The following is a 13,747-nucleotide window of genomic DNA, read 5'->3' as shown; positions in this document are numbered from 1 at the left end:
TGGTTTATCGTTTTCAGTTCTAAAACCTTCAGCTAAAAGAAGGTGTGGCTCAGTAAACAGTTCACAAAGCAAACAAACAAATAGATAAGCAAAACTTAGTTTCCAAACCTCCACAGTGCGTCAGTCCATACAAGGTGTAGCCTTTATGGCAGAGACATTCAAAGCTTCCAGGGTAGTTGATGCAGGTGTGATCACAGGTCCTTTCGAAGGAACACTCATCTATATCTGAATTCATAGAAAAAGCATTAAGAAATTAGAATTCAGTTAAACTGAATGGCTGGAATTTCACATTCAGTTGCAACATCTTGTTACTGATAAAGTATCAGGTATCATCCCAAGTAAAATCTGAGGAAAATTTCATTCTCATTCCTCTGGTGCCTTTTAAAGAAAGGACATGCAGGTACATAGAGAAAGTCAAGAAGAGAGGATTTAAAACATGAAGACTGTATTATATAAGTTCCCCATTAGATGGCAACCTTTAACTTCTGATTACATCTACCCAGCAGGGCTGTGGAGGTATGAAGGTTTGTGGGGGTTAGCGGCACAATGGAAAAAAGTTTTGGGTTGAATCAAGTCATTCCCTCTTTCATTGACTATTCCTCTGACATGTCGCCCACCAGGACAGGGAGTCACTCGCAGACTTCTGCTCTGCCTACACAAGACTGTACAGACTGCTCCACAGCTACAAGGGAGTAAGGAAAACACTGCCCCAGAGTAAGTCAGTATCAGGGACAGACAGGCTGCACCTAGGACACAGGAAATCTTAGTCCAAGGTCCACATTCTAGCTAATTCAAGAAAATTTGACCTCTTCCCCTTAAAAAAGTGAGGCATCTCCAATTATCACTGCTCACTAATGTGAAACCCTTATTTACACAGTCTCTTCCATCCACCAGCCTATAAAGCAAGCAGTTAACAGCACGTTGTTTCAAAGGTAGTACAAAGGTTTTGCTGAGCAGGGTGATGTAAAAGTTTATTTGACAGTAGTCACGATGGAAGGGACTTGCTGAAAACCGTTACATTAAAGGTACCTTAAATAGCAATGTGTGCAAAATAACAACACTTTTGAGGGAATTTTATCCTCAGACAATTGTTTTTTAAAAAAACCTCTTCAGTGATTAATTTTTCTGTTAAAAGGTCAGAGAAATTAATACAATGACATTATTTGAGAGTAGTAATTTCAACAAATCTCATTCCTCCAATATTCCTGAAGTATAAATGAATGGAATAGTATTCCTCTAACAGCTTGCACACTTTCTAGAGTTGCTTATTAAGAACATAATCTGAGCAACACCGTTACTATATATAACTTGGACTTTCATATTGTACATGCTTAGAAAGCTGTGGGTGCTTGAAAAAACTTGAAAACTCACCAATACTTACGGGTATGCTACCCAGTTCCTATATCCAAGTATTACTGATATAGTTTTGATGTTTAATGAAACATTCTAGGTCTCATCCTATTATAAATGCAAGTACTTAACTTCAAGAACTATAAAATTAAGACTTTGTGAATGTGTACACAAACCCAAAATCTGTGTGAGAGTTTATGCACAAAATTTAGAATGCTGTAAACAGCTATGTTTTATATGATCTCCAATTTTAAGTGTTTCAAAACATTCACACAAAAGAGAATTCACAACGTGGAAAGCAACTCTTCAGGCAAATGCATAACATAAAATGAAATACACATGATAAACAAAAATCTACGCTATCTGGTTTTTATGTGTGCACCACAATCCCTTGTTATGATCAAGTAGCAAAAAAAGGACAACTGAGATTTTACCTTTTTTACATCTATTTAATTTTTAATGCATTTTCCTATGCATTTTAAAATATCATTATTTGATTTCTGAAAGTAATTTCTTTTTATGGTTTCCTTTATAGTCTTGGAAATATGCAGCTTTTGAATACACATAAATGGCAAACTGTTTCAGTTTTCTCTAAATAAATACATGAAGTGAAATCATTTGGGAATGAACACTAGAGTTATAGTTTTAAAGGATTTTTAATGCATAAGAAGCCAAATCTACATCATGGTTTCATTCATGTGTAACCTTGTTCTCTATATGGTATTGCAGGAAATTTACAAAAGCAGTTCATTTTCTGGCCTCTGACTTACCTTGGAAGGCTCTTTTTCAAAACTAATTATTTCATATTTCTCAATAGTGATCTTATCCTGTACTAGTTTAGTCAATGGGGTTTACGCGTTGCTTTCACACATACCGCTTTGTGTTGTTACACATTATGGCTTAGGCCTTTACAAGTTTTTCTTCACATTAAGAAGAATGCACGTCCCTCTTTGCCTGTGGAAACAACAGTCTGCCTAACAGTATGACCAGTCATCTGCTTGCCAAGTAACAGGCACTCACGATGGACAAATGCATTTCTATTACATGAAGTATCAGCTACTCATAAACTTATATTGCTTACACTGGCTGGCAGAGATGCTGAAACAAACACTTTTATTATAATACAAAGACCGCTATTAAAAGCTTTTTCGCCATTTAAACCCCTCATCCCACCTCCTGCTGCTGTTCTCATAAATTCAACCTCTGCTGAATTCAGCATCTTGCTTTGGCTGACCAAACACGGAAAGCCTCCACGCAGATTTTTCCTTGCCCCCCGGCCCCTCTCCTCCCTGCCTGTGGAAGGTAGAGCCAGGCACTGCCTGAGGGACCCAGCTTTCCGCAGCACCTATCTGCAGAATCACCAGTCCCCTGAGGAATTCAGCACTGGTCATAGAAAAGGGAAAAATATGCACCACATACTCTTCACTAAAAAAACCCAGCGGTGCGATACAGGATGCTGAAATCTTCTCGCCTTTTTTTTTTAAAAACCCTGAAATGTGTGCTCTGGGCCCTGTTATCCCCTCGCTACCAGAAACTTTGAAGTTGGCCCTCACACCTCTGTGGTGCTCCACAATACTTCTCCATATTTACCCTGAAAGGATGTGCTTATTTCCCACCACCCTCACGACAGAGGTTTCTCTCGTAGGAAGCTGGGGAGCAGGGAGTTACACCTGGTTTCACCTTCGCAGCCCAGGGTTTCAAATCCTGCTTACCACGCAACTGGCAACGAACGTAAGTGTCTGAATCTTGTCTCCTCTGTACAAACAACACCACACAATCTGGTAGCATTATCTACTGAAGAGAAGCCCCAAAGTACAAAAGCAGAGATGTGGCAGGTTACAGCTAAAGAACTGAGAACAAATAATTTCTCTTCCAGTTTTGTGGTCAACATCCCCCCGCCCAGCACATGTACACATGCAAAACCACATGCATTTTCCTATTGGGTTCATCTGAATTTCCCCCCTTCCACACACCAAAATAAATACTGAGGAATTAACTTTCTGGGTCTGAGGCACTCTTAACACGATTTAAAGTTATTTAAATTAAGTTTTTGAACTGTTTTAACATGAAAAGTCAAAATGTTTTGTTTTCGAGGAACTGCAGTGGAAAACTTCAACTCGAGGTTGAAGTTTCTATTCTATTTTTAGTTGAATTTGGCACGAATTCACAAACAGTCCAAGCTGTCTCAGAACATTTCAGATTTGCTAATGCACTTATTTGACATCAAACACATTCTTTTTACTTTCACTTAGTCAAAAATTCATATCACATTCACCACTGTAATCAGCATATGCGATTGTGTCATTTCAGCATATTAAGAGACATATTCACAGCTTAACTGTTTGAAGCTTACAGGAACTATGGGGCTAAATTAATCTCCGATTAGTGCATGATTAGCTTCCTGCCAGAGGCAGTTTTTTTTAGGATTACTAATGGTACCAGATAAATTCCAGGATGAGGACCTCCCTACCCCACAGCAGGTGAGGCAGTGGAAGGGCCAAGCTCAGGGGCTGGAGCAGAAGGACCTCCAGAGGTCCCTTCCAACCCCGCCGGCAGTCCCAGCTCTCTCCAAAGGCACTCTCTTTATGGTGTCCTGCTCTGCCCAGAGCTCTCCCGCCAGTCACTCTTTCCATGACATTGAGGCATCACCTCAGGCTGAATGAAGTCCAGCATCTCTTCTATCAATCCATGTTCTCATCTCCAAAGAGAATGTGTGAACAGTGGAATCACTCCTGTATTTTTGCCTAGGAGGGATTCAACTCGAAGAGATTGTTCAACGGTTTAATAAAAGAGCAGGATTTCCCTGTGTTTTTGAGGGAAGCAATCGCTGCCAACGGTGGTCACGCCTGATAATATTTGTTTGGCTCTGTTCCTATTATTTCTAGTCAACATTTGGATTTTATTGTTTATTTTTCAATCATACTGAGCATATTTTTTTTAGTTCGTGCTTTCACTCCTTAAACGATCCCATCATGATCTTTATTTTTCTTGAATGTAATGTGTTAGTGGGTGTCGGATTGTCAGTACTAGAAAGTAAAGTCTTCCATCTATCTCCAGAAGGCAGCTACCACAGATCAGATTTCTTCTACGTTTCCTCACACAGATGTCTCTCAAAGGTGACCTGAGGGAGCAGGGAGAACGCCGCTCATTTTCCATGCTCATTCAAGTCCCTGCCCTTTCCACTGATTCTGCCAGTAGGCCCAATTACAGTAGCACCAATTGTTCTGGTGGTTTGTGTGATGTGGACACTGACTCATTTGTGGATGTAGAGTACAGGGCACCAAGAAGCCATCACACAGCAATGATTTTTGCGAAGTCTGAACCTGAGCTGGATTCCTACCAGCAGCTCTGGAGTGAAAGGCCCCTTTCTGTACTCTGTTTCTAGTCCTCAAATGCAGTCCCCTGTATTCTTGATTGTCATTGCTTTCTTCTCTAAAAGAAATTTCAGAGTAATTAAAAGAAACCAACGATCAGGAAATCAAAGTGTAAAGCAGGACATTTCCAAAAAGCATTAGCATTGCAAGCAAGCAGCTCAACACTAAACATACACAGGTGAGGCTGGCAAATAGCACTGGATTTATAGATGTTTTGATGACTGCAAACTGATGTAGAAACTGCTATGACTCCCTGACAGAACGGACATGCAAAATTCACTTGCGCAGAGGTACACGTGCGATTTGGGGGTTGTGGTTATAGAACTGAACGATTCAATGCCCAGTTTGCCCAATCCCACATTAAAAATTTACTGCAAAAATAAGGACTTCCCCCCCCCCCCCTTAATATAATTTTGTTTGTTAATATTAATAACAAGTGAAGAAATTGGTTAGAGAAAACTAGTGGTAATCACGACAGCTTTTCTCCGAGACATACACTAAGCAACTAGGCTAATTTATGAAACTGGGAGCCTTGTTCCAAAACACAGGCCACATATGATGCTTGAATAAGAGTTTGGTCTTGCTGCTTGGAGTATTTTTCATGTGGTCTGAAAATAAGCATGGCAAGGGGAGATCACTGTTATTCGATGGTGCTATTTGTGCTACAGAGAACAAGATGGGAGGGGCTCAAAGGCAAACAATAAAAGCTCTAACAGGGATTTGGGACAAAGTGCAGACTGTAACAATTCTGGACACTGTAAGCAAAGAACACATCTTATATTTGGTTTGTCTGTTCAGTGAGGCAAGACATAAAGTAGTAGGTCACTGCATATAGGCAAAATATATACATTAAATGTAAATATACTATTTCAAATAGAAATAAAACAGAAAATATGTACCTTTTGCTCAGAAATAGAAAGTAAAACAAAAAGAAAAGGAAATATCTATCTCTACTGTCAATTCCTTCATCAGTAGAAGTGACTCATGACACCCTGAATGCTGGTAGATCACTTCAGTCAAAAATGGTCACAATATTACAGTAACACTTTGAGGTGCTATCACAGTCATGACTCCATACACTCCCAGTCCTCCCAGTAAGATTAAATATACCTTCATTATGGCAGCAGATTTATATATATATAGTGTGACTGCTGCCCAGGGTGCTGTGAAGAACGTACAGAGAAAGGAATCTGTGGTTTTCAGATTGATGTGTTAGTGGTGTTTGACCCCCAGGCTGGAAGGGATACCCAGGTGTCCCACCGTGCTGTGCACAGCAAAGCTGCTGCTCAGTACAGTGGAGTTATCTCCTAACGTGGCCACATTCTCCTAAGGCAGAAGTCCACAATACATAGTTTTATTTTGTCTGTCTCACACACCCTTGGTTTATTTTTAACCCCGAAGCCAAACGTGGACTCAGTGTGAAGTACCCCACTCAACTGATCATGCACACAAGCCAAACTCAAGGCTAGTCAGAACGTTTTGTGTTCACATTTCTCAGCTTCGAAGTCATCAGCTCCTCTAAGAAACAGAGCCTTTTTCTCATTCATTAAGCACACATACATAGAAACTCTAAAGAAGTGTTACATGATGTTTTTAAAATAAACACTAATGCTTTTTTATATGTATTTTGGCTGGAAGTTATTTTCTGCCTTCCCCCCATCCCCTCTGATTTCTGCAGGGAACCGATACCACCCATGTAATGTTGTTCACCTTACAGCCTAGCCAGCATGGTTTCCAACAATATTTGACGGACATTAGGGAAACCACATATCTTAATCTGAGTGGTTGCTGGACCACAGGGAGTCATGATTCAAGCTACGTTCTCCAACAAATGCTGGTTTAAATTCAGTATTGGGAAAGGCATTATTTTGCTACAGCAGCCATATGATGGGCTTTCCACCACATCTCACGTTTTCTGATCCACAGTGACTTACCCCTGTTCACAGTTAGTAAAAATGCATCCTCCATCTGAGAACATAACTCTCTAATACACATCCAACACTGACCAGAAGGAATGGCTTACAGCTAACTTCTCCTTATGTTTCAAAGTCTACAACAATAAAACCAATGAAGAGGAAGCACAGAAGGATGTAGTAATGTACAAACCTTCTACTTCATTACCTTCCCAATGAGTGCTTCTGGAGCAGGCTAACATAAAGTGGGGGGGTGGGGGGGGGGGAAGCCATAACCCCAAACCTTTAAAAGTAGCTGAAAACCCACACCCATTTAAACTTCCCACTGCATTGCTGACTTGCAATCAAGACAACTTGTTGCTAAGACTTAGTTGTTGATAACATACAAATGACCTGCAGAAAAAACAGATCTGGCATTAACTGCTATACTTTTACTGTGAATGTAAGTGCCTAAGTAGCACAGTCACATCTTGTATTTCAGAAATTTAAAGTGGGAAACTGTCCATTATGACTAATGTTGACTTGGACCAGAGCATTTATTTATTTAAGAACTTTATTGCTCACAGTTAACTATGTGATTAGTGAAGACCAAATGTAACACACTAATCAGGGAATGAAAGCCTTCTGAAGGAAATTGATTCTGCTTGCAAGGAAATGTGCTTTTTATTAGAGATGATTTGTTCTTAGAATGCAAAGCGGTAGTAAACCAAATAAATGTATATAAACTGCAAAAGAAACCTGCAAAATATACTTAAGACAGAAGCAATAAATAATTAGAAACCTGTGACTTATTACATAAGCATCCCACAGAGGAGGTATTTCAAGGACTTAGCAGTACAAAATGAAATGACTATTACTCAGCTTCAGGGATAGGCACACAGTAGCGGCCAGTGACAAATTCTGCAGACTCTTTGGTTCCTGCTCACTCTAATACAGGTAAGATCACTGGTCCATGCATTATTTAAACATGCTGCCATGGTTCAGTACAGGAACAGAAATTTCCTTGTAGCAAATTAGAGCTAATCTAGTTTCCCCAGACCAGACAAAGCATTTAATTGTACCCTTGACTCACTCGTACCAAACAGTATGTCTCTGATCTCTAGCAACAGCCTTAAGCAGGAATGATATAAGCAAGTCCATGCCTTGGTCCACATGGGAACCACGAAGTCAATGAGGACCTGCAGTGGCACCAGGGTCATGCAGATGTGCCTCCGGTCACATTCCCACTGGAGGAATTTGGGCTCAATTTCGATTCTGCTCTGCAACCCACACAAGGTACTTGCTGCCCGAGAGGGTAACACCTTCTAGCATGGCAGTGGCTTAACACGGACTTTAGTAATTATAACACATTCCTTCCTCTGGGTTCAACACCCTAAAGCGGCTGCTTTATTGCAAGCTACTTAGCAGCCTGAGCTTCTGCCACAGCAGTAGGGTCTCCATGGACCTTGAGCCTGCCAGCTCTTCCAGGGTAGCTAAGCAAGAAGTGCTCTCCCAAACAGCCAAATGCCCTGGGAGATGCAACCAGGTCACAGTTTCCACTTGTTTAATCCAGCATGGTATGCAACACCTGGAGTGGGAATTCTATCCCTTCCAATCCATAGCTGTACTAAAGACCACTAGTGTTATCGTCTACCTAGTTCTGCCTCATGGCCTCAGTATCCTTTTATATTGGTATGTTTTTATTCAGTATATCGAGATCCTGCAAACAGCTTGTCTTCATCTTCCTCCCAGCCCATCTGTACCTGTAGGAAGTTCAATAACTCGGTATCTCTGTTCTGGAGGCTGTCAAACTGCTGATCACTCTTAAGAGAGGCTGTGTCTTTGTCTGTCTTCAAACAGTACTAAATGCAGTATTAACACTCTATAGCTCTGGTGCAAGTGCAGTTTAGGGAGCCCCAGTTGCCTCTGTTGTCTACCATTATGGTCTGATGATTTTAGATACTCTTATTTCGCTCTAAGGAATATTTGGGCATCACTGATTCCTCCCTTCTCTGTGTGTTCTCACACTTCTGCTACATGCCCAAAGTTGAATGATGTCTTCCAAGTCTTAGCAGTCTGGACACAAACTGGATGTTTATTTTGATAGAATGAGTACATTTAATGCCAGCAAGACAACCATACTCATTTAGTCTGACCTCCTGCACTTAAGCAGCCTCTAGCATTTTGCTTGGTAACCTCCAAAGCATCTCTGTTCCAGAAAGGACTGTCTAGGTGTTTACCTGGACTGATCTCTCAATCTTCTCCATCAGTTTAATTTTTAGAGTTTAAATTGGTGTGATCCTTTTTAATTGCTAAATTTGGTAAAGGCTGAATAATTTCTCTTAAAAGAGTGTAATGCATACCTGACCCTTTCAGGAATCAGCAGGTACCTCTTGATATATTCCTCATATTATTTTGTTGGGTCTGAGGTTACAAACAAGAAAGCAAGATTCCAACTAAGTAGTCCCCTTGGGCTGGCTGGCTGCCTCTATTAATTCATATCACCAGAGCAGCTCAGTTCAGAAGACAGTAATCTTTCACTGGCCCCTTCAGTTGTTAGGGGAACTGCAGTAGTCAGATCCTTCTCTGATGCTATGCACCAAGGGGACAACTCTTAGCCCAGCAAACTCATCACCCTCATTAATGTCAGAAAAACTGGTTTCCCACTGTTTACCTAGAAGTGACAGCAAAGGGAACTGCTATTGGGAAGAACAAGACAGTACCTTTGGGAGAGTCTTTAAAGGTAAATGGCAGCTCATTTTCTTTATCTCTGCTATCAGACCTTATCAAAAGAGACCAGTTGCACTTTCTGGGAACCACTGTGCTACCTCTGGGATTTGAAAACAGAAGGAAAGCAGGTTAAAAAATGAGACTTGGCAATAAAATTGTAGGCCTAAACTGTTTGCTCCCTCTCCAGAGTAAATACAATCCTTTCTTTAGGAACTCTTCCAAGGGAGTTTTATGTGATCTCACGGACCAACAAATTAATTTTCCCTTCTCTTTTCAGTTTCTTTCAAAAATTCCCTACTTAATTTTGTTCCAGAGTCCGCAAGCTCATTCTCTTCCACAAACTTCCCTCAGGGCTTCCTCAGAGTCTGCAGAAATGGGGCTGCAGAACGACATCTTAATGCAGTAAATACCTATTCCCTGTGTATTACCCTTAACACATGTGCCAAGTCAACTGACCACCACACATTCCTCTTCCTGACAGCACTGCAGAGCCAATTCTGCTCCCAGTCAGTGAGTACGGTTTTGTTCCGCCTCATGCATCGGCCACGGAATTATTTGCTTGCTTTTGGATCACCAAAAGCTTTGCCTGAGGGGCTGGGAAGATTTATGGTTTTGGATGGAAACTGCAGAATTTGGCAATTTCAGCCAGGCAAAAGTTGGCAGCTAACTTTAGGGTCTTTGGGGGTATCTTTGACTATAGTTGGTGGGATTTGGCCCAAGGTTTTTTACATTTCTATAATGAAATACATCATCATCATCATCACCACCGTTATTATTACATTATTATTTCTCTGCTGTTGGGCAAAGAAAAAGATTTCCAGCATTCTTCCCTGCAGCATTACGAAGGAGCCCACCACCTTCTTTTTTTGTAAGCAGCACCAAACTAAGAAACAGAATAATAGTAGAGGATTACCTGGTAAATTCCCTTTTGGCAGATATAATTTCTTCTAATATTTTAAACATGCTTGTGCAAAACTACTTGCTAAATCTCAGCACTGCAAGGAGAGCTGGAGAACAGCAGTGACAGCTTTTGCCCATGGGACTGCTGAGGAGGAAAAGGTGCCCGGTCTCAGAAGTGCCAAGCCAAGCTTCCCTCTTCCTCCGTTCCTTCAGCTGAGCTGAGCTGCTCAGCAATTCTGAATTTGGCCAGCTGTCCTAGCAGAGAGAGGAAGGAGAAAATCAATGCTGGGTCCCGAGGCTTTCTGAGTGGCAGCAGCAGAACATTTCATATCTAATGAGGTAAGCTTGTTTCTTCTGCGCAGACACTTCACTCAGTCACTCACATCAGGAAACACACGCAGAACTCTCCCTAGCCTTAAGCTCCCTGATGCCTCTGACCATATTTTAACCAACCCTGCCATGGCTTCTCCCCCAGTTTGTGAAATCACTTGACAGATAACCTTAGTCAACCTGGCGTTCAATTTAATGACCAGCAGCACCGGACGAGTGAGCTTCTGGAGCTGGGGAGCGGCCGCAGATCTGTGCTGCAGCCGAGGACGGTCGCCTCCTGCGAGCCTGCGCCCCAGGGTGCCTACGCACCCGGCCATGGGGCACCCTCTGTACATCCCCTCCGCACAGCCACCCGTTAGACACCGGCAGACTGAGTATTCACACACTCCAAGAGAAGAAACTGCAGGGATCCTCGTCTGCTCTCAGACAGGGGAAGAAAGCAGAGAGGGCAGAAGAACTCTCAGCTCAGAGGGTCTCCCCAGAGGGTTTCCAGAGAGGTGCGCCAATCACCAGAGACAGCTCTGCAGATACTTTCAAATAGAGAAGTTAAAAAAAGAAAGAATTATTTTTGCAGGTAAGAAAGTTTGCTGGGTCTCTTATGGAACATGAAAAAAACCTACTAATAACTAGACACAATGGTATAAAATTAATAAGTCTGCCCAAGGTCACAGACACAAAAGGAGCCAAGGGAAGCATTCTATAAAGGCATTTGGAAAGGAAGATTTCAAATCATTACTGGTTTTCACTACTGAGCGCATCACACTTAGCCTCACCATAAGCTCATGGCAGTTGCTCTCATCTTAACTTTTTCTCTTTACTGTTATCCTTGTAATAACAGTTTTTAAAAGGATTTCTAAAGGATTTTTAAAAGATTTAAAAATGCACTATAGGGATCCGAACCTGAGTAAAGCACCACTATCTTCTAAATACAACCAAAGCTAATAGTATAAAAAATGCCTACGGACATTTAACAGTATTGTTCATTTTTAGAACCTATTACTTTTAAAATCAATAGAAAATAAGTTGAGCTAAGCACTTTGTCAGATCACAGTTTTTTCCTAAGAACTATAAAATCTACCCGCTATTGGATCAGGAAGGGCTGGAACTGCTTGGTGAAAGGCCGTGCGCCAAAGAAAGTCTAAGTACATTTGCAACCTTTCAGTGATGGCAAATCAGAGAAAGGTCAACACAGCTGTAATAAATGAGCCTGACTTAAAACTGTACCTCCGAATGATCAGCCTGGAAAGTGAAAGTGCAACTACAGCCAATGGTATTTGTGATAAGTCAAATTTGTTATGTATGCTAGCACCAACAAAGTTGTAGAACTGTGGGCATCAGGATGCGTAGCTCTTGGATGACAGCTCTCCTCAGTGCCCTGTATGAGCACTTTGGTGATCAGTCTGTGCAACCACCTCTTCGTTGTTACGTGAAAGGTGCACACATGTGCTAACTAACAAATGCACTGCTTGGCAGATGTGGGGGACCACCATCACCAACCCATCCCTGACGCTTACTTTATTTGCTTCACAGCCTCCCCACATTACGTACAGATTGTCTGACACAAGATTTTCAAACAAAATTATTTACGGTATGAAAGTAAAGATCCTCTTGAGCCAACTCGCTTGTATGGGTATTTCTACATGCAACAATTGGACACAATCACTTAGCAGCAACACAGGGGCCTCCGAACTTTGAGGGCTGAATCTGCTGTGATAGAAGGGGAAAGAGAGGTATAGAGACAAGAAAGGCAAAAGGCTAAGTTTCTGTGTGATGAAGATCTTGAAACTGGAGACTGAAGTTGTGTCAATGCTTAGACTGTCTGTAGACTTCCCAGACATTACCCTTGCCCTTGGGTCTATGCTTACCTTTCCCACTCCTCCCACCCCTCTCCATTACATGAGGGCTTTGTTGTGCTCAGATTCCTCTACTAATCTGAGGAACCCAGTAGGAGGCAATTGGCTTTGGCTCCTATTACGTTTATCCTCTTACCATTGTTTTGCTAGGACAATCTAAAATGCAATTAAAGTCAATACTTTCCCAACATTTTTTAAGAAAACAAAGTACTTTCATCAACACATTGCCAAGATTTTATAAGCAAACATGTACCCTTTTCCAAAATCAATCATTTTCCAAGGCAAAGGCAAGCTGAGCTATCTACTGCTATTATGGCAATAAACTGCTACTACTTCAAGTGCTTGGGGTAGGAGTAGCCATATATCAAGACTAGAAGTGCATTAGAAGAAATTTCAGGCAGGTTTATTTGTTTCCCTACAAACATAAACATGTTTAGTAGTCTGCACTCTGCTCAAGCCACTATTTACCCAGCAACTCTGTAAGAGCAGCTTAACAGCCTGATGAGACAACATAAAAAAGGCTTTATTCCCTCTGTATCGAGCAAGGAATATTCCCTCCACCCTGCAATACATTTGATTTTTAGACATATTTCTCAAAAGAGGAAACTGTTCTCTTTGCTAAGGTGTTTGTCTCCATCACCCTTTAGTAGGAGCTCCTAGTGAAACTTCTTGAAAGAACAAGAGACTAGTATGGGTGAAAACATGCCTAGTGTTATTTGATGGTGCTGAAAGAGCGAGTACAACAACAGTTTCAGTTTTCAACTGGAAACTCAAATGCAGCACTTCCCTCACCTCCCGTGGACCTGACTGTGCATTCCCAGCTTACTTCAAGCTCTTGCTGAAGACAGTGGCCACTGAATATACACAAGAATTGCTGTTCTCTTGCTCTGCCTCAAAGGCTTGCTTAAAAACTCTGCCCAGAAAGGCTGGCCTCCGTGGATTCAAGAAATGGCAGGTATCCCTCTGGAAACACTAACAGAAATGTTTTGCAAATATGCATCAGAAAAACTCCACCCAGCAAAACCCCAAAAGATACTCCTCCATTCCACTGCCTCTTAATATTTGAGCTTAGATTTTTGTTTTCATCTCACCTGTCCTAACTAAGGCTTCATCTCCAAGTTATCAAAACGAGTAGTAGCAGTTCATAACACGGCTACTGGAAGAAAATCACACCCCTTCGCTTCAATAGGTTAGGCTTTTATTCTCATTAGAACAAAACAGGGCACTTTTAAAAGGCCCAGAAGGGTAGATGCAAGCACAGGAAAATAAAACTCTTCTGAATATTTAGGATAGGGTTGTCATTTTTTTGCAATTCTGT

General features: G+C 41.4%; 1 protein-coding gene across 1 annotated transcript in view; it reads right to left on the bottom strand.

The window, feature by feature from the left end:
- SCUBE1 (signal peptide, CUB domain and EGF like domain containing 1) overlaps positions 1-13,747 on the bottom strand; it is a 210,821-nt gene that overhangs the window by 29,096 nt on the left and 167,978 nt on the right. The window contains exon 9 of the mRNA XM_075051294.1: positions 109-225. Coding sequence (XP_074907395.1) covers positions 109-225 — 117 coding nt within the window. The remainder of the gene's footprint in view (positions 1-108; positions 226-13,747) is intronic.

This window comes from Buteo buteo, chromosome 19, assembly GCF_964188355.1.
Source record: "Buteo buteo chromosome 19, bButBut1.hap1.1, whole genome shotgun sequence".
Lineage (NCBI taxonomy): Eukaryota > Metazoa > Chordata > Aves > Accipitriformes > Accipitridae > Buteo > Buteo buteo.
The sequence above is the reverse complement of the archived record's forward strand: the minus strand, read 5'-3'. Positions and strand labels throughout refer to the sequence as shown.